Source organism: Mus musculus, chromosome 11 (assembly GCF_000001635.26).
Source record: "Mus musculus strain C57BL/6J chromosome 11, GRCm38.p6 C57BL/6J".
NCBI classification, from domain to species: domain Eukaryota; kingdom Metazoa; phylum Chordata; class Mammalia; order Rodentia; family Muridae; genus Mus; species Mus musculus.
This window is the reverse complement of record NC_000077.6, coordinates 116,849,758-116,876,241: the sequence shown is the minus strand read 5'-3', so window position 1 is coordinate 116,876,241 and position 26,484 is coordinate 116,849,758. Positions and strand designations below refer to the sequence as shown.

Sequence of the window (26,484 nt, the reverse complement as noted above, 5' to 3'; positions counted from 1 at the left end):
AGACAGTTCTGCAGTCCTGGGGCTGCAGAGCGGGCTGAGGATTGAGAGCACTTGGGGTTTGTCCTGGCTTGAATGAGAAAGGTCCCCACTGGCTCACACAGCTGAATGCTCCTCCCCCTCCCCCAGTTGGAGGAACTGTTTGGGAAGGATTGGGAGAAGTGTCACTGGAAGTGGGCTGGAGGGGTGGCTCCATGATTAAGAGCAGCAGCTGCTCTCCCAGAGGTTCTGAGTTCAATTTCTAGCATCCACACAGAGGCTCACAACCATCTGTAATGGCAGACCCATGGGAAGTTCTCTTCTGGTGTACATATATGCACACATATATCTATATACATAAGTTACATAAAGACAATTCTCTAAAGCAGAAAGCCATTCCCAGTTAGTTCTCTGCTACCTGCTTGTGGATAAAATGTGAGCTCTTGGCTACTGCTCTAGCCCCAGGCCTGTCCCGCTGTCATGCTTGCCACAATGATGGTCACAGACTTACCCTCTGGAACTTTTAAGTGCCAATAAACCCTTAAGCAAGTTCCCTTGGCTGGGCATTGGTAGTGCACACCTTTTTTTTTTTTTGACTGTGTATCTTTTTTTTTTTTTTTTTTTTTTTTTAAAGATTTATTTATTGATTATATGTAAGTACACTGTAGCTGTCTTCAGACACTCTAGAAGAGGGAGTCAGATCTTGTTGGGGATGGTTGTGAGCCACCATGTGGTTGCTGGGATTTGAACTCTGGACCTTCGGAAGAGCAGTCGGGTGCTCTTACCCACTGAGCCATCTCGCCAGCCCTTGACTGTGTATCTTAATGTAATTTTTCCAAGCAGGCACCAGACTTTTAATACAGAAGAAAAACAAGAAAGCTAGGCGAATACATCCGTCAAGGTACATCGACACAAAACAAAGAAATAGTGGACACTTTAATCCCAGCACTCAACCAGATTCTCCAGCCTCGTGAGTTCAAGGACAGCCAGTGCTACACAGAGAAACCCTGTCTCGAAACAAGTTGCCTTGGTATCTCTTCACAAGAGGAAAGTAACTAAGACACCAGAGAACGCACCCCATATCAGTGGTCTTTAACTGCCTGTAAATGCAGTTCGCAGGGATCCAATCTCCATCTGACTTCTCTGAGTTCTGTAGGCAGAATGTATATACAGACAAGCCACAGGCAAACACATACACTAATAAATAAAATAAAAAAGAATTTAAAAATAAAATATTGTCATTAGATATGGTGGCAGTTATACAACCTTATGCACACACACCACACATACACACTAAGTTGGTGAATTTTAGCCAGAGGTTGTTTGTGGCTTGGAAGAGCACAAGTTGGAGGCCAAGCTGCAGTACATACATGTTAGACCTGATCTAGATGCTTAATTAATTTAATATCTCAATCGTAAGAGTGTCAGTCCTTGTGGGAGACAGTCTGCAGTGCTTACGCACTTTCCCACAGAGGATGGCCGGAGTTTTCTTTATTGTAACGGTCAGGACAACCACAGCATGAGTCCTCCCCCTCCCAGTAAATACTCTTTCCTTCTCTAAATATGCTTTTATTAGTTGACAAATGACACAGTCTTTACCTCATTACACATAACCAGCCCCTTGCTGGGAGTGACAAGGTAAGACTTGTTCAACAAAGCATTTTAGGAGAAGTTGAAGTCTCAGCGGTGTGTGGTAGCATATTCTCACCACCCAGGCATTCTGGAGACAAAGGCAGGAGCATTGCCTGGTATACAAAGTCCAGGCCAGCCAAGGCTGCATATCAAGACCCTAACTCTTAGGATTGGAGCGTTTTAAATCCAGTGTTGGGCAATAACCCCAACACTGGAGGCAGGGGAGGGCTGCAAGTCCAAGACCAGCCTGGGCTACGCAGTGAGATCCTGTCTCAAAACAACGTGTCTCAGCATCCTTGCTGTGTTTCAGAAAGTCATTCCCAGACCCACACATGGAGTGGCATCTGCTTCCTATTTCGAAAGAGTGAGGCATACTCCACAGCCAGCAAGGATCTCGTGACACATGGCGAGCCAGGCTGGATCGTTCCTCGAGAATGAGGATGGAGGAGCCCTGATTGTGAGGAACTGAGGGAGGGGGTGGACGAACATCTCAGAACAGCTGTAACGGATAGAGCGGGATTCCCTTCCTCCGCTAGCGTGTGCCGCTAGGATATGTAAACTTTACTACCAACCCCGCCCGATTTCACAGTCTCCGTTCTCGCTTTAGCGATTATGAGACTGACAGGCCGTCGGATTTAACCAGCTGCCATGTGACCAGCTGTGTTTCTTGGAGACACTTGTTTTCTCATCAAATGCTTCGGTAGTCCGAGCCTCGGGCCACGATGGCAGCAGCGTCCCACTCCACAGCGAAGAAAGAAATGGTTCCAAAAAACCCAAATATCACCATGACCAGGAGCTGCCAGTGGAGGAGGAGGTAGTTGCTGTAGAAAAAGGCCACGGCTGCGCAGATTGACTAGAAGAAACAAGATAAATCACCAAGTGGATGCTGGGGCCTCAGATGCTCCACAGTCAGCCCAAAGGACATCTGCAACTGGCAGTGCCCGTGAAGACAGACTTCACTGGTCCCCAGCTCACAAATGCACCCCAACTTGCCTGACAGCAATAATCCAGTAAGCTGTGGCACTATAATAGTACAATAAAGTGATGAGAAGTCTGAGACTCTCTGGAGAGATGGGGCTGGTACCTAAGGAAGTATTCACTCAAGTGCAGAGACCAGAATTAAAGCCTCTCACCTAAGCAAGCCCACTGTGCCTGGTTCTCCTCACCCCCCTTTACAGGACACCCAGCATTCATTTAAACCCCCAGTGACCGAGGACAACGGGAAGGAAACCGACTGCAGCACAACCCAGTTACCTGAACAAACTTAAAGACCGCGAAGGCCGGCGCGCTGTCTTCCGAGTAGAGAAAACCCAGAATGCTAAGCAGCTGGGTGTTGAAGCAGCTGTCTCCCAGACCCAGCAGAAAACTGCAGAGAATGGCAACTTCTTTGCTGAAGGAAAACAAAAAAGCAAAAAACACATAAGACTGGGAAGATGGCTCAGTGGTCAGACAGAAGCATGCGCTGATTCTGGGAAGGACCTGAGTTTGGTTCCCAGAACCCATGACTCCAGCATCAGAGGACCCAATGCTCTTCTTTGAACTCCACAGGCACCACCTGAACTCAAATATGCCCCCCCCCACATATATGAGTAATTTAAATAAAAATAGCTGGGGGTGGTGGGTACATGCTTTTAATCCCAGCATTCCAAAGGTAGAACCAGATGGACCTCTGTCAGCTCAAGGCCATCCTGGTCTTAGGGAGTTCTAGGACGGCCAGGACTCTGTAGAAAGACCGGTCTCAATGCATACATGCATACATACATACATACATACACCGGTCTCATACATACATACACACATACATACATACATGCATACATACATACATACATACACCAGTCTCAATGCATACATACATGCATACATACATACATACACCAATCTTAATGCATACATACATACATATACCAGTCTCAATGCATACATACACACATACATACATACATACACCAGTCTCAATGCATACATACATGCATACATACATGCATACATACATGCATACATACATACATACATACACCAATCTTAATGCATACATACATACATACATACATCAGTCTCAATGCATACATACATACATACACGGGTCTCATACATACATACACACATACATACATACATACATACATACATAAAACTAAAGTGAATCTCTAGAAAGAAGTTAAATGTGTAGCACCAATATTCACCAAATATAAAACCATGCTCCCAACAAAAGCAGTTTGTTTTGTTTTTATTTGGTGAAGAGGCTGCTGAGGACTGAGCCCAGGGACTCATTAATGCTAGGCAAACCCTGCTACCGTACCACTCCCCAGGCCCAGTACAGACCCCAGGCTGCCCTGGAACTTGTGATCCTGTAGCCTCAGCCTCCTTGGCGAAAAGGTCACAAGTGTGCAACACCCCTGTCCCCAAACAAGAATAAATAAATACTAACATGGCTGAGGTCTTTTCTGTGCTATTGGAGATTGAACCCAAGATCTCCCAAATTCAAGGCAAATTTCTTCTTGTTTGTTTTCGAGACAGGTTTTCTCTGTGTAGCTCTGGCTGACTATCCTAAACTCACTTTGTAGACCAGGCTGACCCTGAACTATAGATCCACCTGCCTTTGCCTCTAGAGCGCTGGGACTAAATGTGTGCACCACCACTCCATCTGACTCCAAGTAAACATTTTACATTCAGGGCTCCAACTCCAGCCTCCCTACTGACTCTGCAGTGAACAATTATGCTTACACACAGAGACCTTCACAGTCTAGCAAATTCTGGTCTACTCTCTTTGGAAAGCAAAGACTGTCTCCTGGGTGAGGCTCCCTTGGGCCTACGGGTTTATCCCCAGACACTGCATCTGTGATGAATTAAAGTCAAATGAAATCGACTGACACCCTCAAACCACGAAGGACTGAACAGCTGCTCGGCCAACAGCTGCCGCCTTGTTCCTCTGTGTCCCCTTCTAACATGGGAATAGTTCACTGTTAAAAAGCCGAGGATAAAATTCTCATCAGATACTTCTGTACCCCTGCACGGATCAAGAGATGATCCAGGAAGGCAGAGGTTAAAAGCAACCATTGCAAAACTACCTCGGTACTCTCCGCTCTCTCAGCTCTTGCCAGGTGACCTCACAAAGCTGACAGATTCTGAGGTTTAAGTGCTCCACTTGGACAGTCAGCGTACCTGGGCCTGATGTATGCAATGCTGTTGGTCCCTTCCACAGGGGCAATGGGCGCGTCTCCGGGCATGTTGAGAAAGATCAAGTAGAAGGCTACGAAGTGCACCAGGGTGCCGAGCAGCACGACCGGGTTCCTGCCAAAGCGACTGTTCTTGCTCAGCAGGCCGAAGAGGCTCCCACCTGTAGGTTAGGACACAGGAACACTTCAGGGGGTTCCACCCACCATAGAACCAGTCACAGGTCATAGTGTGAGCAGAGGATGAATCTCAGATGTCCAGCATCTGCCCAGAAACAGGGACCGTCACAGTGGGAACACAGGATGACCACAGCACTCATAGCCACGGCATCGACGTTAGCTGTACTTCCAGCCAGCGATGCTCTTGCTATTCTTTCTGTGAATTAATACATCAATACACCTCCTATGCTTGCTGCCTAGTTAGAGAAACAAAAGGCCGTGCATAACTCATCAACTACCACTCTTGTAGTGAGACTGGGCCTCAGGTAGCCCAGGCCTGTGCTGACCCTGCCTCCACCTCCCGGGGGTGGGGTGGGGGGTGGGGGGTGGGATTAGACCCGTCACCCACCCCACAGCCTGTCCGCTTCATGACTGGATGAATCACCCTGAAAGTGTAGGGTGGCAACAAAGGCTTTTAGGAAGGTTCACCCATCATAACAGCTTAGTGCCAAGGCCAGTGGCTTGTCCTATGGATCTAGGGACCAGGAGACTGAGGGAAGGAGTTCAAAGCCAGCCTGGGCAACTTTGTGAGATTCTGTCTCATGGTTTTAAAACTGGAGTGTGGTAAGCAGCTAGCTCAGTGGTAGGGTGGCTGGTCTAGTATGTACAAGGCTCCAGGTAATTCCTAGCATCCCCTCTTCCCCAAGGCTAGCAGTTAAAAAACTTCTAACATGAATAGGGCTGTGGCACAAACTTGTAACAAGTTTGAAGCTAGCCTAATTCTATATTGTGAGTTCCAAGTCAGCCAAGAGCTACATAGCAAGGCCATCTCAAAAAAAAAAAAAAAAAAAAAAAAGACAATATTCTATAGCACAGTGTGGTAACTGTGGCTAATGACAATTATCTGTGGGCTACAAGATAGCTAGTAGAAAGGATTTGAAAAGTTCCATAACACAAAGTAATGCTATAGCCCTGAGGTGGTTGATATGCCTATTACGCTGACCTGGGATCGGGTCATCACACAATGCGACGCCACACTGTGCCTGACCTGGGATCGGGTCATCACACAATGCAACGCCACACTGTGCCCTGCTCCCCCGTGCCCACACAGCTGGTGCAGGCCCTCTGAAGAACAATCTTGGAGCGCCTAGCATCCTGCTAGCCTGCATTCTTCTTCTTCTTCTTTTTTTTTTAGATTTATTTATTTATTTATTTATTTATTATATGTAAGTACACTGTAGTTGTCTTCAGACACTCCAGAAGAGGGAGTCAGATCTCGTTACGGATGGTTGTGAGCCATCATGTGGTTGCTGGGATTTGAACTCTGGACCTTTGGAAGAGCAGTCGGGTGCTCTTACCCACTGAACCTTCTCACCAGCCCTGCATTCTTCTTAATAAGCAACAGGGTAGATCTAGAATTTTCCTGAGTTCTGTGAGCTATATCTAACCCTGCTGACTCATTTGTGCCCATGAGGAAACTGAAGGCAGGATGAGGCCTGCCCCCGTACTGAACACCCCACCCCCCACCCCTCCACCCCCCACTTTCCATCAGTCTCTGCTGTCCTGCTCTCTGGGTTACACTCTTAGTTCTGCACACACATTGGCCTCCATGAGAGTCTGTGGAAATTGATGGCATCCAACCTGCCTTAACCAGCTTTGAGGCTGAAAGCAAGCACAAATCTTTGAGTCCTGAGCGCCTTGCTATCAGCTTTTACAATGAGCGTCCTTTTCTAGACCCCCACAAAGGTGTCAGCGGGTTTCTAACCATCCACTTAAATGTACAGGCAGCAGAGCCTCACAGACAGCTCACCCTGTGATGACATCACCCCAAGCGGGAACAATCATTCCAGGAGAACCAGGCTGTTCCCTGAAGCAATAAGGCTCTCTTTGAAGCACCTTGCAGAACCAGATTTGTGACAGCTGACAACAGCTTAACCGCAGCAGACTAGTCGCACGCCTCCTACCTGGGTGCCATCGCCCTAGCCAGGGCTCTGATCCCAGCACCCAAGCCCAGCTGCAAGGAGGGCAGAGAAGACTGCAGGGGCACAAAGACTTCCAGCCTACCCAAGAAATCTCAACTCCAAGTTTAGGGAGGGACCCTGCCTCAAAGAAATGACAGAAAGTGATAGAGGACTTTAGATGCCCTCCACTGTATACACTCGTGCACACACACTCTACTGGCCTTGTGTGCACACACCTGCATACACACACAAATAAGCAAAAGTTAAAAAAAATAGTGATGATGGAAAAATAAAATACACCCATTTGGATAAAAATAAGTAGGGGAGATAGAAACTCAAGGACAGGACAGAGGTGAAGGAGACCTAAAATTTCTATCTTTATGCCAACAAAATGTTTTTGTTTTCCTTTCTTTTCTTTTGAGATAAGGTCTTAAGCAGCCCAGGCTGACCCAAAGTCATTATACAGCCAAGGATGACCTTGAACTCCTCAAGTCACCCTGCTTCCATCTCTCAAGACTCAGGAGTGTAGTCAGGAGCCATCATGCCTGGCTCTTCTTCCTTTTTAAAATTGAAGCAGGGTCTCCTTTTATTGCCCAGGCTAGCCTTGAACTCCTACAGAGCCAGCTTTCCAACCTGACTCTGAATGAAAGGTTTTTAAACTAAAAAAACCCAACCTACCTAAAATCTCTCCAATGCCGATGAAAATTCCAGAAAGTCCAATGAGGCTTTTCTCTTCTGTCCCAAATTTGTTTACGGCCCCAATACAGGTACCGTACACCCCAGAGAAGAAGGTCAGCTCCAGACCTTAGGAGGGGAAAACCAGGGTTAGTTTAACTGTCCATCCAGGCTTTTTCCTATTTTTGGTTTGTGTCTAATAGCAGCTGAGCTTGCCCTACCTGAGGACACACTGACAAAATTCAGAGACACTTCCACTCCCCAACACAGAGGCTCTGCAGGGCTGCCTTCAGATGACTACATCATGTGACAGCTCCCTCACGAGACCAGAACTCTGGCAGGAGACACCAGGGTGGCTTGCTTCCTGCTTTTTCTGCCAGCCCTGTGATTGCTGACACAGGCTCTCTGACTTCTGAGCCCCAGAACTCAGGGGACACAGTGTGACTGGCAGCTGTTGGTGATTTTTGAGACAAGGTCTCGCTTGTGCAGCTAAGGCCGGCCTCAAACTTGCATCTTTCTGACAGGCTCAGGCTGGTTTTCATTTTTGTTCATTTAGGTTTTTTGTTTTTTTTTTTCTTCAAAGGCTGGTTTGCTTGCTTATTTATTTATTGAGAGGGTTTCTCTGTGTAGCCTTGGCTGTCCTGGGACTCATTCTGTAGACCAGACTAGCCTCAAACTCAGAGACCCTCCTGTGCCACCACCGCCCAGCTGATTTATTTTTATTATGGTGCATATGGTGTTTGGCTGCAGGTATGTATGTCTCTGTACCATATGCATACAGTGCCCGCAGAGGTCAGAAGAGGCCTTTGGATCCCAGAATTAGAGCTACATATGAGCCACCATGTGAGTACTGAGAACCAAACCTGAGCCCCTGGGAAGAGCACAAAACCTTCTTTCTTTTCTTAAAGATTTATTTATTTACTTATTATATGTAAGTACACTGTAGCTGTCTTCAGACACACCAGAAGAGGTCATTGGATCTCATTACAGATGGTTGTGAGCCACCATGTGGTTGCTGGGGATTGAACTCAGGTCCTTCGGAAGAGCAGTCAGTGCTCTTAACCGCTGAGCTATCGCTCCAGTCTGTGGTTTTGGGTTGCCCCTGACTCTTACTCCAAGACTGGCACTCCAACCTATGGCTCTGCTTTTGCTAGGCAAACGCTGACACTCAAGTATGCAACTGCACCCTCAGTCCAACCACAGCAGGTTTTTTTGGACACAAGGTCTTGCTCATCTGAAAGTCAAACTGAGATTACAGGTGTAATCTCACACTGGGTCAGAGCACTGATGTTTGAATTACGTTAAAAACAAAATCATTAAATGGTAATCCCAGCACTTGGGAGACAGAGAGGGTCAAGAGGTTGAGATTACTTTCAGCTTCACAGTGAGCTCTAGACCACCCTGTGCTCGATCAGAGATCAGGTCTCAAAAACAAAAGCAAGTAAACAAACAAGCACCACCAAACAAAAAACAAAACAAAAATCAGCCCTGGCTGTCCTGGAACTCACTCTAGACCAGGCTGGCCTCAAAGTCAGAGATCCGCCTGCCTCTGTCTCCCGAGTGCTGAGATTAAGGGTGTGGTCACCATAGCCTCAGCTTTGTATACCTGCTTACCTATATTTTATATACTAACATAGAATTACATAAAAATTTCTTGGGTAAAGCACATGCCTTTCATCCCAGCACTTGGGAGGCAGAGGCAGGCGGATTTCTGAGTTTGAGGCCAGCCTGGTCTACAAAGTGAGTTCAGGACAGCCAGGGCTACACAGAGAAACCCTGTCTCGAGAAAAAAAAAAAAGAAAAAGAAAAGATCAACGGTGGAAAAAGTTCTAAAAGCCCCAATTTAAACCCCATTCTATGGTAAGTTTTCCAGAGCCTCAAACTAAGACAGCTTAAGGGGGAAGTTCCCACGTCTTTGGTAAAAACCCAACTTAAACGGGCATGCTTCTGTACAGCTGGCTCGCAGGCAGGAGAAGGCAAGGGTATAATATCAGCAGACAGAAACAGCACGCATTGAAGGCTCATCAGCCCATAAGAAAGCCGCCCTGAAGGGCTAGGACACCATCAGCTGTTCTTATGGACACAGTGATGTTTACAGACTCTTTCCAACGTGCACAGAAAGTTCCATGTTTATCCCACCTTCCCTAGAAGAAGAGACCAAGGGCTGCAGCTGTTCTCACAGAGCCCTAGTTCCCTACATGATGTCAGTCATGTGACCCCTCCTGGGTACATCTTGAGTGCTCCCTGCTGCTTTGACCAGGCTGGTCCAGGCTACCTCTGGTAATAGGCTCCTCCCACACCGAACCTGGGTTGGCCCTGTGACTGGCTGTCACCGAGGCTAGGTCCAGGACGTGCCTTCAGGAGAGCTTGGTCAGCTTTTCCTGCTGTCTTTTTGGGGCCTTTGGCCACTCTGAGGTCTGGCTTCTCCTGTCACTCACATGAAGAGCTCACGGAGGGAGGAGGTTATTTATTCACAGAGCAGGGCGGAGCCCTGACGACGGGCTATGACACTCAGAAAGGTACTAGACATGTGTAGGAAACTGTTTTAGAGGCTGTGGCAGCAGCTGCTCTGAAAGCAGCCTCAGGAGGTGACAGGACAGCACTGTGCAGTCGAGCAGATCGTAAGAAGTCCAGCCATCAGCACGCAGCCGCAGGGCAGGAGGGGTAGCTGTACCTGTGTAGGGACAGGAGGGACAGAAGCTGTACCTGTGTAGGCAGTCGTGACGCTCAGGAGCAGCATCTCCCTGGTGACACACAGCCTCAGAGACTTTTCTGTAAGGAGAACAATTGGACAGACTTAGCTGGATTTTAATCGGCAACCATTCCCTTCAGCCAGAACACTCCTCTTACCACTGAAGCCAGGAAACAGAGAGCCTAAACCTTCAGAGTAGAGTGCACGGGACATGAATGCTCATTTCAAGTGTTCACGTTGGTGCTAGAGACACACTGTCCTCCCTGTGTCTTTAGATCTTAATGACAACAGAGGAGGGGAAAGGAACCAGAATTACTCAAGACAATGAAAAGCTGAGCGCACGCTCCTGAGAGGCTACTGAGGAGCCAGTCGACAGAGATTTAGGTCAGAGACTGATTGCAGGCTGGGCGGTGGTGTCCATGCTCTGCTGTTTGCAGACACCTCGACCTCTGCCTCAGCACCTGGAGGTGTAGATGAGATCCACAGTGGAGATCGTATTGCTAAAGACGTGCCCACTCCCTACTAAGACAGGTCTCACTCTGGCCCAGGGTATACTGGGAGTTACTATGTAGTCCAAGATAACTTGGAACAAGTCAATCTCCCTGTCACTGTCCCGAGTGTTAGGATTACAGACACAGACCACCATATATGCAAAGCTGCATCTCAATTATTAATTATTATTATTTTTGGAGAATCTCCTGTACCCCAGGCTAGCCTCAAAGTCCTCGGTATACAGATGATGGCTAGCCCTCTTGCCCCTCAAGTACTGGAATTACAGGGCAGAAGTGGGAGAATCCACAAGCTTCAGGGGAGCCTGAGCTACACTCTGCAAATCAGTCTTTACAAAGTTGCTAACCTGCTGGTTCTGTGAGCTTTAACCTCGACTCTCTGGCCATGAGTGGATCATCTGGTAGACAGGTTCCTAGACTATAAATTGGAAAGCCAGACCTCCAGTGACCTCATTTTGGCAGGGAACCCAACTATACCCTACCTGCTAATACATAAAACCCCAGTTTATAATTTATAACTATGACTGCATCCCTCAAACACAGGCAGTGTATAAAAGCTGAGTTAAACAGCTCTAATAACAGAGCATACATGTCCCACGTCCTAGGTTCTTTCTAAGAGGAGGCCTTGTGACCTGTGAGCCAGGCGTCAGCTGATAAGATCAAGAATTTCCGCTCTGGCAGAAGGGACCTCATATCCCCAAGGGCCACAGGCACAGTGAAGTCCTAAGAGCTGATGGCCTGCAGCGGGTTGCTCCAGGAGTAACCGCCTTAGCAAGGGCGTCTCCTAGGAAAGCAAGGAAGCTGAGAGGCTGGAGTTGGAGCCTGCCCGGGTCTGAGGGAATGACTGTCTCCCGTGTGAATCAGTCTGGGCTCAAATCCATCTCAGCCACCTACTGACTGGCTGGTTGACCTTGGGTAGACCTTCCCGACAGCCGGTTTTCCCATCAGTAAGATAGATGGCGCTTGTTTGTAAAAGTTACAGTGGACACTGATAATCACATGCCCCACCTGTCATCCACTGAGCCACCCAATCCCAACCTCATTCCCCATCTCCACCTCACTGATAACATTTCCTCCATGCGCCCAGTACTGTTCGGTTACTTGTAAACAGCTCTGAGAGGGCTCAGTACGGACCCTGGAAACCTCAGCTTTCTTCTCTGGGATGAAAATGTCGCCCGCTGCCCATTACAGAATCCTTAGAACCACTGTGCAAAGGCAGCGAGAAACCTTACTTATAGAATGCTTGCTCTCAGGAGCAGCTTGGGTTTTCCCACCTCCCTGAGTTAGAGTCCCCACACCTGAGGCCTCCTCCCAGCCCTCACACATTCCTTAGGCGGGCAGAGCTACCGTTCACTCCTGACAGCCCCATGCTAGAGACACTGGTGGAGAAACTGGCGTACCTGGAAGACTGAAAACCCTGGGGACCGTCAATCCAGAGTTACCAGGGAAAGGGGGAGGCAAATGCTGAAGGTGTTCCCCAATAGCTCTTGCATTTCAGACCCAGAGAATACTTACTAAACGCATCGACTGCCTTTGTCACGTTGTTCTGGGCAGACCTGGGAAAATAAAACAGACTGGTTTCTCCCTCGGAAACTCTCAAGGGAAAAAGGCAGCCCATGACCAGTGACCGCCCCATTTCTACTGAGGTCTGTGGAATCTCAGGCCACACTCCTTTAATTTCACCATGTCAGAGGCCCGGGCAGGTGGCTCTTGGGGAGTTCCAAGCCAGACAGATTTACAAAATGAGACCCTGTCTCAAACACAGACAGGTGTACACACAAAAAGACCAATGTGTCTAGAGCTCCGACTTAGTGGCTAAGAGCAGCTGCTCTTCCAGAGGACCCAGGCTCGATTCCCTGCACCCACTTAGCGACCCACAACCATCTGTAACTCCAATTCCAGGAGCTCCGATGCCCTCTTCCATCCCCTAAGGGCACCAGGCACACACACAGTACACAGATTACACATGCAAGGTGAAACATCCACACATATTAAATACAAGGTTTTTTTTTTAATTTAAAAATAAAATCAAGCCAGGTGGTGGTGGCGGCGGCGCACGCCTTTAATCCCAGCACTTGGGAGGCAGAGGCAGGTGGATTTCTGAGTTTGAGGACAGCCTGTTCTACAAAGTGAGTTCCAGGACAGCCAGGGCTACACAGAGAAACCTGTCTCAAAAAATCATAAATAAATAAGTAAATAAATAAATAAATAAATAATAAATCTTCTGATATAAGGACAACAATATGACTGGCTGGAGGCACAGTTAGGGTGCTCTGAGATTTTCTTACAGGCATATTAATTCTGCCGCCTCTAAAACTCAAGTCTATTAAGAACATGTCACTGCCGGGTGTTAGTGAAACAAAGACGCAGAAGTTGTGCACGTAGGTGACAGTTCAGGACGAGAGAATATTCACTAGGCTGACATCATTCCTAAGAACCACACTTTTCCATGGGCACACGATCCTTCTCCAATTCCTGCTGACTACTGCTCTAACACAAAGCTGAGAAACAAACCTCACATACTACTTAATGCGTACACCAAGTCTGCTGAGCCAGGCTAGGTGACATCATCTTATGGGTCAGCTGTCATCTAGCAGTCTGTCACTAAAGGCAACTCGTCACACGATGCGATGCGATGTGTGACTGTATCATGTTAGCATATCCTCAGCCCAAAGACCACCGCCTTCATTTTAAACACTGGTGCCAATTTCCAACGGGAGAGTTTTATGAGTTCTTTGTTTGTTAATTACAAAGGCAACACAGTAGCCAGGCATAGTGGCCCACACCTTAAATCCCAGCACTCAGGAGGCTGAGTCAGGTAAATCTTTGTGAGTTTGAGGCCAGCCTGGTCTATGCCATGAGAGTCTGTCTCCCAGACAAATAAACAGGTAAGTAAGTAAATGGCAAAACTTTTAACAATGGATGGAAAGTTGTAAGGAAAAAACCTTCATAGTTTGACAACTCAAAAACAAAATAAGCCTCTCGTTTTTCTTTTTTTCTCCCTCTCAAACCTAACTAGACAAATCACCTATAATTTTTGGTTATGTAAGGTTTTGGTTTGAAACAGGTCTTATGTAGCCTAGACTGGCCTTGAACTTGCTATGAGCTTCAATTTCTAATCCTCCTGCCTCCACTTCCCAAGTACTGGGACTACAGGTATGTGCCACTATGCCTGGTGACCAGATAACTGAAACAATGTCACTCCTGAAATGTGCTCAGGTAACCGAGTATGCTGGCACTCACTTGGGATTCCAGCAGCAGGGGCTGACGCAGGAGGGTCTCCTGCCCAAGCCTGCCTAAGATATGTAGTGACAGCATCGGAAACCTCATGTACAGATGACTGTGAGGGCCAGGGGCTCAGGCCCTGAGAACTGCAGGGCCCGACACTCATCCACACCACAGCACTAGGAAGCTTGAACGCTGGGCCACAGGCACAGGACTAAAGGCAGAGCATCTGCTCCTCTCCTATCAGCCCAGCCTCCACAGGGAGATGGGGTAGAAGGCTGCTGCTCACCAGAGCAGGTAATTGAGGCCTCGGGACATGATGGGATAGGGGTTTTGTACTGTAGGGTCATCTGACAGCTGGGGAAGGAAGGAAGTCCCCGGGGATCTTTCACAGCCTCCCTTCTAGGCCCTCCCCTTCTGTTCCCCGGGACTCTCCTTCACCTTTGCTGGAAAGTTCTCCCCATGCCTGTCTGTCTGAGAGTAGCTGGGATAGACCAGCTTAGTAATCCCTAGACCAGGGCTATTCAAAATCTACACTAACACGAAGAAGAGTGTTCCGGGCGTCTTACTCGGTGGCTTCCATGTCCTGGTCATCGCAAGACTCTTCTTCTCCAAGGACATTCTCAGGATCTGGTTTCCGAATGAGAAAGAACAGAACGGTCCCCACGAGGCTTATCACTGTCAGAGCAATAAACACTGTCCTTCGGTCATGCTCTAGGGACAAAGCAGAGAGTGGAAGAGCCTGTGAGACAATGCCCGTGAGTGTCACCCCCACTGGCTGTCCCCAGGCAGTGAAACATTTCCTCAGTACATTTTTAAGGTATCCATAAAAACTTAGGAGAAGGAAACAGCCACTTTCATCTTCATCTCTCAGCTAGAGAATACTAAGAGCAAAAGAAACAGTCCGAGAACGGAACTTTCGCTTCTAACCTGGGGAGGGCACGGATCCAACAAGGGAGCGCACACAGACCCTTGGGAGCCTGGCTAAGCAAAGCCCAGCCACTTGGGAGAAGGCAGGCGTTCCCAGGAGTGAGTGCTGCTTAGAGCAGACGGGCCATTCTGTAGAACTGCTGCTCACTTTCATAACCATCTGAATAAAGCAACGTGAACAAGACCAACCTGAGATCTGGGTCTTCCCTTGCCATGCAAAATATATGTAGAGATTCCCAAAGAACAAGCTGTGGGGGGAGAAAGGGAGAAGATGCTGGGGCATCACTGGAGTCCTCTGGTTAAGTCATTTATTTACTTGAAACAGGGTCTCACTATGTACTCCGGGCTGGCCTGGAACTCAAGAGAGCCACCTCCCTCAGCCTCCTGCATGCTGGAACAAAAGGCCTTGAGTCACTGTGTTAAGCTCACATTTGGGGCTTTTAAAACCACTCCCATTATTTGGAAAGAGGAAAGAAGCTAGTGAGAAAAATGGGAGGTGATTTTGTAAAGAACCTACCTGCCCTAGGTTCCTTAGCAGGGCCACCTGACTTTCTAAGAAAGTTAAGTGACCCATAAGCATGTGACAGTAACCTGACTTGGCACCGCTCGGCAGGACCTGATTCACTTGGGCACATGTGACTTCCTGGGAAACAGACTTATGCTATCTTTAAGTTGTAAAATTTAAAGAGTCTGTGAACAAACTGTGCAATTTATGTATCCACACCTCCAACCATTGGCATACTTCTCTCACTAGCTCTCCTCTGTCTCAATCTCTAACTCTTTAAATCGAAACTTCTGTATCAGGCCTGGTGGAGTACACCTGTACTCTCAGCTCCTTGGGAGGCTTGAAGCAAAATAGTCACACTGAATCAAGGCCAGCCGAGGGAGACTCCCAACCAAACAGAAAATAAAACACACACATACAACCCCTCCCACCACCACCAACTAAACATTCAAAATTAAGTCTTACGAAAACCCAAAAAACTTTTTTGTTGTTGCATTTAGTTGTTTGTACAGGAGAGGTGAGCCGGGGCTACAGGGCACAAGCGGAGGTCAGGGGACAACAACCTGTTGAGGGAGTTGTTCTCTCCTTCTACCACGTGAGTCTAGGGACAGAACTCAGGCCATCAGGTCTGGTGGCAAGAGCTTTTATCCATGAGCTATCTTGCTGGCTCCAGGCTGGCCTGGAACTCACTGCAATCTTCCTATCTCTACCTCTTGAATGCTGGAATTACAGGTGCATCCCACTATACCCAGCTCTTCAGGATAGACTCCTGAAACCAACAGGCATAAGAATGAGAATGACCGCTGTGGCTTTTCTCAGAAAGCAGCTCCCGTGCCATATGGTTCAGACTTGGCGCCGCCATCCTCCCTTCTGAATCCAAGCACACTTGTTCACAGCTATCAGGCAGCGCAGCTTGGGGAAAGGATGCTGCTCCTGGACCCCAGAGAGCCATATTTCCATGGGTTAACTTTTAGTCTCCATTTTCTCATCTGTGGACTACAGATAATGCCTCCCACCTCCTGAGCTTGCATGAAGATAATTAAACAAATAACCCAAAAGCCCTAAACTATAGAGGATGCTAGGTTGACATTTTCTATTTGCTAATTTTAACATAAATCATTGAGGGAATCTGTACCACATGGTAAAGATCTAATAAGTGACGTCACAAGGCAACCCAAGGGGGGAATGAGCTCTAAAGATATTATTACCTAGACTGTAAGAGTGCCCAGAAAATTCCGCTGTTTCTCCCGATTGTGTGCTCATCAGAATTTATCGTCAGGCAATTTCCTTGTGCTGTCCAAAGGACTAAAATTCAAAGCAAAAGTTCATTAAAAGTCTGACATCAGGTAGCTCCCTGCACTAACCGGTACACCGCACCTGCGCCCCAGCCCCAGGGAAGTGTGCTTGCCGGGTGCTCACTCACCAGCAGCGGCAATTCCGATGAAGACAGATGCTGTGTAGAAGGACCATGGGAAAGGCTGGATAAAAACGGCAATGTACATGCTAAAATACAACAGGTCAGCGCATTACAGTCAAACAGTATGTGAGACAGAGCTAAGCATGCCGCCCCAGGGCCAGTACAGAGGATCGCTTCCTCAGCTTCACCTGGAAAGCGCTTTCGTATGAAAGAAGCAGAAATGTGAGTTGGTTTGGGCCTTTTTCTTTTCTTTTCTTTTTTTTTTTTTTGCCCTTGGAAAAGAGATGAGGCCTCTGAGTGTGACAGGGCAGTGGTCTGCCACTGAGCCTTCCCCAGGTCAAGCTGCTTGCTGTTTACCACATTGGGATGTTAATGGACATTTTGAAGGTTTACAGCAACTGCCAGGAGCTCAGTGCAGGATGAAGCTCCGCCCAGAAACATCTCCTAATTTCATATAAATCTGCTTGCCAACATAAGAGAAAGATAATGTAAATCCAACAGGTTTTTGGATTCTGATTATTAATAAGACAAACGCTGATATCCACTAGACAGGTTGGAACCTGATGAGAGTATGAAGAATTCTAAAGGCTGATCCAGTTTGGGGACAGCCTGGGTCTGGGCTATCGTGAGACCTGGTCTCAAACATAAAAACCAACTTGATACACTCGTTGGTTAAAACTTCAGTGTTCCTGAGCAACAACCCAAGAGTCAGACCCCTGAAGTAACTACTTTCTACGTGCTTGAGAGATGATCTGAAGTGCTCTCCATTTAACAAGCGATAGGGGAAAAAAAGAGCCACTCACCTGTAAAACAAACCACTGACAAACATAGAGATCTGAGGTCCAACAATGGCGACCACGGACGGAGTGATCAAATTTGAAGCAGAGAACACGCCATAAATAATTGCCAAGCTGCTCAATACACAGAAGGGAAAAAAAAGAACAAAAACCTTAAGTAACGCATCCCAAAATTTCATGTTTAAAATTCTGCTTAGGCGGCCAGATGGCCAAGTGGGCAGAGGCACCTGTGCAAGCCTGGAGACCAAGTTCTATCCCCAGAACCCACCACAAGAGAACCAACTCCTAAACTGCCCTTTGACCTCCACTCATGCACTGCGGTATGTGGCTACTCATATATACATATATAAAATAAGATAATGTAAAACTCCATTCATAGCCGGGCGTGGTGGCGCACGCCTTTAATCCCAGCACTCGGGAGGCAGAGGCAGGCGGATTTCTGAGTTCGAGGCCAGTCTGGTCTACAAAGTGAGTTCCAGGACAGCCAGGGCTACACAGAGAAACCCTGTCTCGAAAAACAAAAACAAAAACAAAAATTCTATTCATAATATGTAAATTTTATAAGTTCACAAAAAAAGTCACAGACTTTAGTCAGAATATATATTTATATCCTTAGAATAAAGTTCTCATTTATGTAACATACAAAAATATACATTTACTTCATGAGTATATTAGTTATTGATTGGTAGAAAAAGGTTTTGTTGAGACGGGGCCTACTATGTAGCTCTGGCTGGGTCTGAACTCATGGCATTCCTGACTCAGCCTAAAGATTATGGGCATGCAAACAATAAAAACTGGCTGTTTTTATTTGTTGGTTATGACAGGGTCTCTAAATCTTGCCCTGGCTGGCCTCAAACTTGCAGCCACGCTCCTGTCTGTCCATCCCAGAGGAGTGTTGAGATTATAAACAACGTGCCACATCTGGCTTGTATCATGCTTCTTTCAGCTGGCTTGCCTGTAACATGATTCCAAGTACTGCTTTTAACGAAGTGAGTGGCGAGAAGTACTGTGCTGAGCACTTCACAAAGATTTCCTCTTTTAAGTCTCGATGCTATGGAAGGAAGGTGTCACTACCCAACCTCACTTTATAGGAGACAGAGCTGCTGTGAGTGAGTTGCCTGAGTTCAGTCAGTCCTTAAGGAGTGGTGAGTCAGCCCCCAGCCCGGGAGAATTTGCTCCAGGGGCCTGCAAGTGATCTGCTCCACTGCAGCTTCTGGGAGCTGCATGGCATTTCTCTGCTACAGATAACAAGCCGAGTTATAGCGGGCTTCGCTAGAATTTATCTTACTTGCCTGAACATTTCTCAATCACTCCTCAGCCGTTACATAGACGCTGCTCAGTTACACGTATAGGTCATATAAATATACAAGTTATTTATCTAGGCAGTTGATTTTGAGACAAGATTATCACTATGTAGCCAGGGCTGGCCTTGAACCCACAATTCTCCTGCCCGAGCCTCCCACATACCAGGATTACAAGCATCCACACAATGTCTAACCCTACACGTATCTTTTTTCCCCTTGCTAGTATACATATCTTTTGTTGTTGTTTTGGGATAGGGTCTCTTACGTAGCTCTGGATGTACGACAACTCTCTCTGTAGACCAGCTGACCTTGAACTCACAAATATCCCCTAGCCTCTGCCTCCCAAGTGCTGGGATTAACCCACTTTACTATACATTCCTTGAACTCAAGCTACCTTGAGGATCCTCATTTCATTTATTAGGCAGTGTTTATCTGCCTAGTTCATTCCAATTTGTAAATTCGTATTTCTCTGGCTTCCATAAGCCGCTCACAAATTGAATGTATTCTTTCATTTGTTCTTTAAAATACACAGAAAACACAGTACTACAAAGTTGTAACGGTTTTAACTATCTAAAAAAGCGGACACTAAAATCCACATATATTTTGGGTAATTAAGAACCAAATTAGGAGAGTTTTGAAATTGGGAGGATAAACCTACAAACAAACCTATAAACAGAGAAATTACGGAAAAGGACCCAGGCATAGCAAGGCCTGCCTACCATCCCAGTACTCAGCAGGTTAAGCATGGCTGGGTTCCAGGTCAGAGGAGACCACAAGGTAGGATTTTCTTCTCAAATAAATGTAAAGAGTGTGTGTATAGCTTAACTTCATAACTCTACAATGTATACATACATTGTACATAGAGATAAACATGTGCGACTCTTGTCAATTCAAAGTTTTGGTTTTCTCCTATAAGAGAACCCAGAGTTAGATGAGGTACACTTGGTTAATCCCAGCACTCAGGAGGCAGAAGCAAGAGGATCTCTGTGACTTTAAGACCAGTCATTTTGAGGTCAGCCTGGTTTATGGAGTGAGTTTCAGGACAGCCAAGGGTACACGAGAAACCCTGTGTCGAAAAACCAAAGTAAGTAAGTAAATCAATCAATCAATCAATAAATAAGACAAGCCAGGGTTACAGAGTGGGACCCTGCTAACCACAAAACAACCGCCCCCTGCCTAGTTTGTCCAGTATCTCAGCAGGGGGTAATGCCAGGTTGACAGAGGCCTCATTGTCACCTTCCTGGCAACAGAGTCTTGGAGAGCCTCTGAGAGAATGCTGAATTCTTTGATGTAAGTTATTGGAAAGAGGAGGAAAGAGAAAAAAGGAAACCCTGAAGCCAGGCCTGATGCTACAGGTTTCTAAGTTTATCACTAGGGAGGTGTAGATACCTGAAGTTCAAGGTTATCTTGTATTATGCTACAAGCTCCACGCCAGACAAGAGAGGAGGCAATTGGAGGGAGAGAGGTTGTATATGTGCATGTATTTAGTACATTTCCAGCTACAAATCCAAAGTACTACAGACCTGTGAAGTTTTCATTTTCTATGTCTAAACAGCATAAAAATCTTTTTTTGTTTTGTTTTGTTTTTTTGAGACAGGGTTTCTCTGTATAGCCCTGGCTGTCCTGGAACTTACTCTGTAGACCAGGCTGGCCTTGAACTCAGAAATTCACCTGCCTCTGCCTCCCAAGTGCTGGAATTAAAGACGTGCGTCACTACTGCTCAGCTTCAGCATAAAAATCTTTGTTTTTTTTTTTTTTTTTTTTCTTTTTGTTGTTTTTCGAGAAAGGGTTTCTCTGTATAGCCTTGGCTGTCCTGGAACTCACTTTGTAGACCAGGCTGGCCTCAAACTCAGAAATCCGCCGCCTCTGCCTCCGAGTGCTGGCATTAAAGGCGTGCGCCACCACGCCCAGCTTCAGCATAAAAATCTTAAAGCTTCTGATGAAATTATAAATTGAGAATGAGATTACAAAGCCTCAAAAATCCAATGTTTCAACAACTACAGCACTGTTCAGGATTAGAACATGATTTTGACAAGACTTGCATGCATATTGAGCCAGAAGCACTATACTGCCTGCATAGCCATGATCTTAGTAAAGAACCTGGGGTCACAGAGCTAACTTGCTGAACGTAGCAAAGCATCCCAGTTCTGAAGCCAGGCTTTCAATCCCAAAGCCTCCTAATTCTACAGAAGACCTTTAGTCATCATCGTAAAAGAATTTACCATCACGCTTATTTATTTTGGGATTCACGGCATGCACCCCCATGCCTGCTCTGTAACTTTATTACTACATTTTAAAATTTATGTTTGTATGGTAGGAGAGTGTTCTCCTGCGTGGAAGACACATGAAAACCTGCAGGAGCTGGTTCTCTTCTTCCACCACGTAGGTTCTGAGGATTAATCCACGTACTCTGGGAGGTATGGGTCTGTATCTACTGATCTACCTGGGTGGCTCAAACCTCAGAAAAAGAGAGACAGATTTGACACAATCATGGCTACTCTTCAGTTACAACATGTTATTGCTGGTTTTCCTGAGATGGATGGAACTATGACATGCAAAATAAAGTCATGCACACAGTACAATACCTGGTATATCCACTGCCATGAAAATCTGTGCTATTTAAGCTCCTGATGACAGTTTGCTGTGTGGAAGATAAAACTAATCAACAAAAATGTCTTGCCATCTCCCTCCCCGCAGGAAAGTCTAAATACTCAAAAAAAATGTTATGATCCACACCTCTCACCCAAGCCCACCATGAGAGGAGAAAAAAACCGACTCAATTGCCGCAGAAGATATACTCGAGATGGGGAAACAGATAATCAACTGTACCCACAAGCCACCCAAGCACTAAATACAGAGTTTAACATTCACAAAAATTAAAGTAACTATGGTCCATACTCAAATTGCAAGCCGCATCTGAGTATTAAACGAAAGTGTTTAACACCACGTAAACGCGAAATATCTGATACACAAAATTAAGAAAACGAGAAAGGGTAGGCTGAAAAACAGGAGGTGCAATCTTGGCGTGGTAGCGGACATAAACGTTTATTGTCACAGCTGGAATGCATTCAGACGGGCATTCAAAGGAAGGAGTACAGATTCCAACTCACCGCCACATTTCCACAAGTCTGAAAGGCGGTGAACATAAACATAAAGGCAACTCCTAAAATAACGATGTTGAAAAGCTTTTTAGACTCCGGGGACATTTTGGCTCCGCTTGCTCAGAGGCCAGCAGCGGCCCAGGACAGTCACCTCTTCTCCTCCAGTCGAACCCCCTGACAGCCCTGAGGGAAGAAACCAGATGAGAGAACCACGAAGCCAGACTGCCGATTTCCAATCTTGGGATGGGAATCGTGGGTTTAAGGGAAATCTCTCCCCACCGGTACAGTCGGGACCCTCCGGGGACGCGACCGAGTGCAGAGGAGACCCGGGGTCTACCCGCCGCAACTCCAGTTGCAGGGAACGGGATCCGGGGCAAGGACGAGCAGTAGCAGCTGCTGGGGCCCGCCCTCCCGGCCTGACTCACAGCAGATCACGAGACCGGTCAGCTGACCAGAGTCTGGTCGCAGCGCCCGCCGGGAAATGTAGTCCCGGCGCCCCGTGGGGGGAGGGGAGGGTACGGCCGCACGCTGTGGCTAGCGCGTACTTTAGGTCTACACTACCCGTCCCTTCGTAGAGAGCAAAGGCCCCGAGAAGTGAAACCAAGGCAGCGAGCCTCAGTCAGGAGCGGCGGGAGAGGGGAACGTGAGGTGGCCCCGGGACACAGAGAGGCAAAAGAGAGCGCAAGAACCGGCTCTGACAGGCGGGACTGAAGGCTGGGCGGAACGGCGCGTGGAGCCCGGGCATTGGCGTGGGGAAGGGGCGGGGCTCTGGTGGGGCGCGCTTCCTCTTTCTCCCTCCATAGAGCCTCGTTCTTCCCCTTCCCCGCGCTCTCGCGGACGCACCCACGGTAGAGCATTTGGCGGGCTTTCTAACTGCCTTCTCTGGCTGCTCCCCCGCCCCACCGCAGTGACTGCGCGCTTTCCGCCCGCCCGCCGCGCGGTGCGCAGGCGCACCTGGGAGGGGCGGGGCGCGCGGCGGCGACGTTACGCAACACGGCCGAATGGGCCAATCAGGAGATTCATTTCCGGGTGGCGCGGGCGCCATTTTGTAAGGGTGGGTATAAATGCGCGCTGGGGCCCGCCCGCTCGCTTAGTTGCTGCTCAGGCGTCCGTCAGGTTCGGGTGCTCTGCGGCGGCCTTGCGGCTCCCTCCCTACCCACGAGGACTGTAGCTACCGAGCGCCTGACGGAGCTGCGTTTCCGGAGAGCGAGGGCCTGTCCGGGGCGTTAGGGTCTCGGCGCCGCTTCGCAGCCATGAGCTACGGCCGCCCGCCTCCCGATGTGGAGGGCATGACCTCCCTCAAGGTGGACAACCTGACCTACCGCACCTCGCCCGACACCCTGAGGCGCGTCTTCGAGAAATACGGGCGCGTCGGCGACGTGTACATTCCGCGGGACCGCTACACCAAGGAGTCCCGGGGCTTCGCCTTCGTCCGGTTCCACGACAAGCGCGACGCCGAAGACGCCATGGACGCCATGGACGGGGCGGTGCTCGACGGCCGCGAGCTGCGGGTGCAGATGGCGCGCTACGGCCGCCCGCCCGACTCGCACCACAGCCGCCGGGGCCCGCCACCCCGTCGGTACGGCGGCGGCGGCTACGGGCGGCGGAGCCGCAGGTGAGCGGGGCCCGGGGCGGAGCGGGAGGCGGACGGGCACAAAGGTACGCGGAGCACGTGGAGCCAGCCCCTCCCTCGCGGCCGGGGTGGCAGCAGGGCCGGGCCACTCCGTGCGAGACCCCGCCTCGCGGCAAGGGAAATGGCGCCTGGCAGCCAGATAATGGCGGCGGGGCGGGCGGGGCGGGACCGGCGGCCTGCAAGCTCACCCTGTCGCTTCGTTCACGTCCCACTCGCAGCCCTCGGCGACGCCGGCGCAGCCGATCTCGAAGCCGGAGTCGGTCCAGGTCGCGAAGCCGCTCCCGCTACAGCCGCTCCAAGTCTCGGTCCCGCACTCGCTCGCGCTCCAGATCAACCTCCAAGTCCAGATCTGCCCGAAGATCCAAGTCCAAGTCCTCCTCCGTCTCCAGATCCCGCTCGAGGTCAAGGTCCAGGTCGCGATCGAGAAGCCCTCCGCCCGTGTCGAAGCGAGAGTCCAAGTCTAGGTCGCGGTCCAAGAGCCCACCCAAGTCTCCAGAAGAAGAGGGAGCAGTTTCTTCCTAAGAAAATGGTAATGTCTGCGGGAATCTGAGACACGCCCTAACTCCCGTGGGGTATGGAGTAGGTTTTTTGAGCCTTGTTAGCATAAAGACTCCTGGTGTTAAGAGTACTACTGCTCTGAAGTTACTCAGCTTTGGGAGTGATGCTGAAGAGGGGTCTGCAGAGAGGATTGTGTAAAGCTTAGATAGTAATGGCTGTTTCATGCTGTTTGAGACCTATTAATGAAAATGACTATTTCTTGCTGTTTTTATCCAACGTCTGCATTTTCCCCCTTTAAAGCTGCGGTCTCCTGTTTTATCAAAGAATATTGGCCAGTATTGCAGATTTTAACTGATTTGGCTGATCCTCCAGGGACCAGTTTCTGTGGGCGTGTATTGGAGCAGGTTTGTCTTTAAATGTTAAAGATGCACTATCCTCATAGAGAAAAACATTCAGTGCAACTGTTGTTGTGCTGACTGGGACTTCTTACTCTAATGGATGTGGCAAAGGAATTGCAATTAAGAAGCAATGAACTTTTGGAACCCCAAAAGAAAGTTACAGGTATTGATCCGCACCGGGTGGGGAAAGGATAGTGTGTCTTTAACTCTAAATTGTTTGGTCCTATTTTTCTTTTTAAAGGAAAGGGCCCTAAGTAGCTGATTAAGAACATCCTCAACTGCCAAACGTTTCATTTTCAAACATCTTACAAAGTGTAGACTAATTTCTGATAGCAAGTTTTTGTTTGGAAACAGCCCCACCCTGCCCCCCTACCTTTTTTTTCTTTTAACCCTCCCTTGCCTCCTTTTTTTTCCCCCTTTTTTCTTTCTTTCTTTTTTTTTTTTTTTTTTTTTTTTTTTTGGTCTTGGTTATTTGGCCAAGAATCACATATATCCGAACATGCTGGTGGTACCCTTTGGAAAAACTCCCATTTGGGCCTTTAAAAAAACTGATAATGGCCAGGTGGAACCTTCTGTAACCTACTTGTTTCACCAGAGCCTTAGTAAGTACATGCCTGATAATGAAACCATGTGCACTTTGGAACCTTTTTAGTAGTGGAAAGTAAGCTGAACCTCTTTCTTTTCAAACCTAGATGAATCGGCAAGCGGCTTAACAGAGGACATTGGGGGAAAGGACCACAAACTCAGTCCATCGGTCCATGGAAGAGTCCTTGGAACAAGCAACTGGCTATTAAAAAGGTTATTTTGTAACATTTGTCTAACTTTTTACTTGTTTTAATCTGCCTCAGGTGGCAAACTTCATTTTATGTGCCATTTTGTTGCTGTTATTCAAATTTCTTGTAATTTAGTGAGGTGAGCGACTTCAGATTTCATTATTGGATTGGATATTTGAGGTAAAATTTCATTTTTGTTTATAGTGCTGACTTTTTTGTTTGAAATTAAACAGATTGGTAACCTAATTTGTGGCCTCCTGACTTAATAAGGAAACATGTACAGCCATTACATACAGCCTAAAGCTGTCAGCAGAATGACTCAACATTGCCTTCACTTCTTAATAATTAAAAACCTATGAAAGTTGGTGTAATTTGTTCATATATGTTATTTACCTTCAGGTCTATATGATAATCTGAACCCAAATTTGTATAAAGACTTTTCAGGTGAAAAGACTTAATTTTTTTTTTAAAGGATTGTTTACCCAACACAATTCTAATCTCTTCTCTTATGTATTTTTGTGCACTAGGCGCAGTTGTGTAGCAGTTGAGTAATGCTGGTTAGCTGTTAAGGTGGCGTGTTGCAGTGCAGAGTGCTTGGCTGTTTCCTGTTTTCTCCTGATTGCTCCTGTGTAAAGATGCCTTGTCGTGCAGAAACAAATGGCTGTCCAGTTTATTAAAATGCCTGACAACTGCACTTCCAGTCACCCGGGCCTTGCATATAAATAATGGAGCATACAGTGAGCACATCTAGCTGATGATAAATATACCCCCCTTCCCTCAAAAAATGCAAAATGGTAAATCTGATCATCCTTGTGTTGTGAACTTTTAAAAAAAAAATCAAAATGTTAAGGAAGCAAATGGTTTGTAACTTTGTAAGTACTTAAAACATGGTGTATCTTTTGCTTATGGATATTCTGTACTATAACCATTGTTTCTGTAGTTTGATTAAAGTGTTTTCTTGGTGTTAGCTTTTTTGAGAATGTGTCCTGGTCTTTTGTTTCCCTCATTTTAATCCAAGACCTATACAATTATTTACTTTGAATGTTAACAGCCTTAAGGTATAAAATGTGGGTTGGACTGCTTTTTACTGGTAGGTACTTCAGTGTCAGTGTGGTCCTACTTT

General features: G+C 47.5%; 2 protein-coding genes across 19 annotated transcripts; one reads left to right on the top strand and one right to left on the bottom strand.

The window, feature by feature from the left end:
• Nucleotides 1-581: 581 nt before the first annotated feature.
• Nucleotides 582-24,031, bottom strand: Mfsd11 (major facilitator superfamily domain containing 11). 12 transcript variants are annotated; one of them, NM_001361585.1, is made up of 14 exons: nucleotides 22,339-22,480; nucleotides 22,069-22,242; nucleotides 21,544-21,599; nucleotides 17,661-17,768; nucleotides 16,864-16,918; nucleotides 16,649-16,745; nucleotides 15,125-15,183; nucleotides 14,547-14,719; nucleotides 12,296-12,336; nucleotides 10,286-10,351; nucleotides 7,583-7,708; nucleotides 4,774-4,948; nucleotides 2,863-2,998; nucleotides 785-2,461 (listed from the first exon to the last, which is right to left on the bottom strand). In NM_001361585.1, exons 8-14 carry the CDS (start codon nucleotides 14,624-14,626, stop codon nucleotides 2,297-2,299), a joined length of 789 nt encoding a protein of 262 aa, NP_001348514.1. In that variant the 5' UTR covers nucleotides 14,627-14,719; nucleotides 15,125-15,183; nucleotides 16,649-16,745; nucleotides 16,864-16,918; nucleotides 17,661-17,768; nucleotides 21,544-21,599; nucleotides 22,069-22,242; nucleotides 22,339-22,480; the 3' UTR covers nucleotides 785-2,296. The 12 variants fall into 12 exon arrangements, with proteins under 12 accessions (NP_848735.1, NP_001348514.1, NP_001348515.1 ...); XM_006534144.4 differs by lacking the exon at nucleotides 22,339-22,480 and adding an exon at nucleotides 23,881-24,031 and having other exon boundaries at nucleotides 1,439-2,461; nucleotides 14,575-14,719; nucleotides 16,864-16,943; XM_006534143.4 differs by having other exon boundaries at nucleotides 1,439-2,461; nucleotides 14,575-14,719; nucleotides 16,864-16,943; nucleotides 22,339-22,478.
• On the top strand, nucleotides 22,567-26,345 carry Srsf2 (serine and arginine-rich splicing factor 2). Of its 7 annotated transcripts, XR_003949366.1 has the most exons (5): nucleotides 23,108-23,674; nucleotides 23,911-24,221; nucleotides 24,491-24,594; nucleotides 25,281-25,386; nucleotides 25,889-26,338. XR_003949366.1 is itself a non-coding variant. In XM_030245724.1 (3 exons), exons 1-2 carry the CDS (start codon nucleotides 23,313-23,315, stop codon nucleotides 24,212-24,214), a joined length of 666 nt encoding a protein of 221 aa, XP_030101584.1. In that variant the 5' UTR covers nucleotides 23,108-23,312; the 3' UTR covers nucleotides 24,215-24,221; nucleotides 24,491-26,338. The 7 variants fall into 7 exon arrangements, 3 of the variants coding, with proteins under 3 accessions (XP_011247137.1, XP_030101584.1, NP_035488.1); XR_003949365.1 differs by lacking the exon at nucleotides 24,491-24,594 and having other exon boundaries at nucleotides 22,567-23,674; XR_003949364.1 differs by having other exon boundaries at nucleotides 22,573-23,674; nucleotides 25,281-26,338.
• Nucleotides 26,346-26,484: the final 139 nt, after the last annotated feature.

What these genes read in the sequence shown, in the direction of transcription:
- Mfsd11 (XM_006534144.4), bottom strand. Translation starts at nt 22,164, where the DNA reads ATGTCCCCGGAGTCTAAAAAGCTTTTCAACATCGTTATTTTAGGAGTT. An exon ending in GTCAGTGGTTTGTTTTACAG is followed by an intron (nt 16,944 to 17,660) that starts GTGAGTGGCTCT and finishes GTTGTATTTTAG; the next exon opens with CATGTACATTGCCGTTTTTA. An exon ending in CAGGACATGGAAGCCACCGA is followed by an intron (nt 12,337 to 14,574) that starts GTAAGACGCCCG and finishes TTATTTTCCCAG; the next exon opens with GTCTGCCCAGAACAACGTGA.
- Srsf2 (NM_011358.2), top strand. Translation starts at nt 23,313, where the DNA reads ATGAGCTACGGCCGCCCGCCTCCCGATGTGGAGGGCATGACCTCCCTC. An exon ending in TACGGGCGGCGGAGCCGCAG is followed by an intron (nt 23,675 to 23,910) that starts GTGAGCGGGGCC and finishes TCCCACTCGCAG; the next exon opens with CCCTCGGCGACGCCGGCGCA.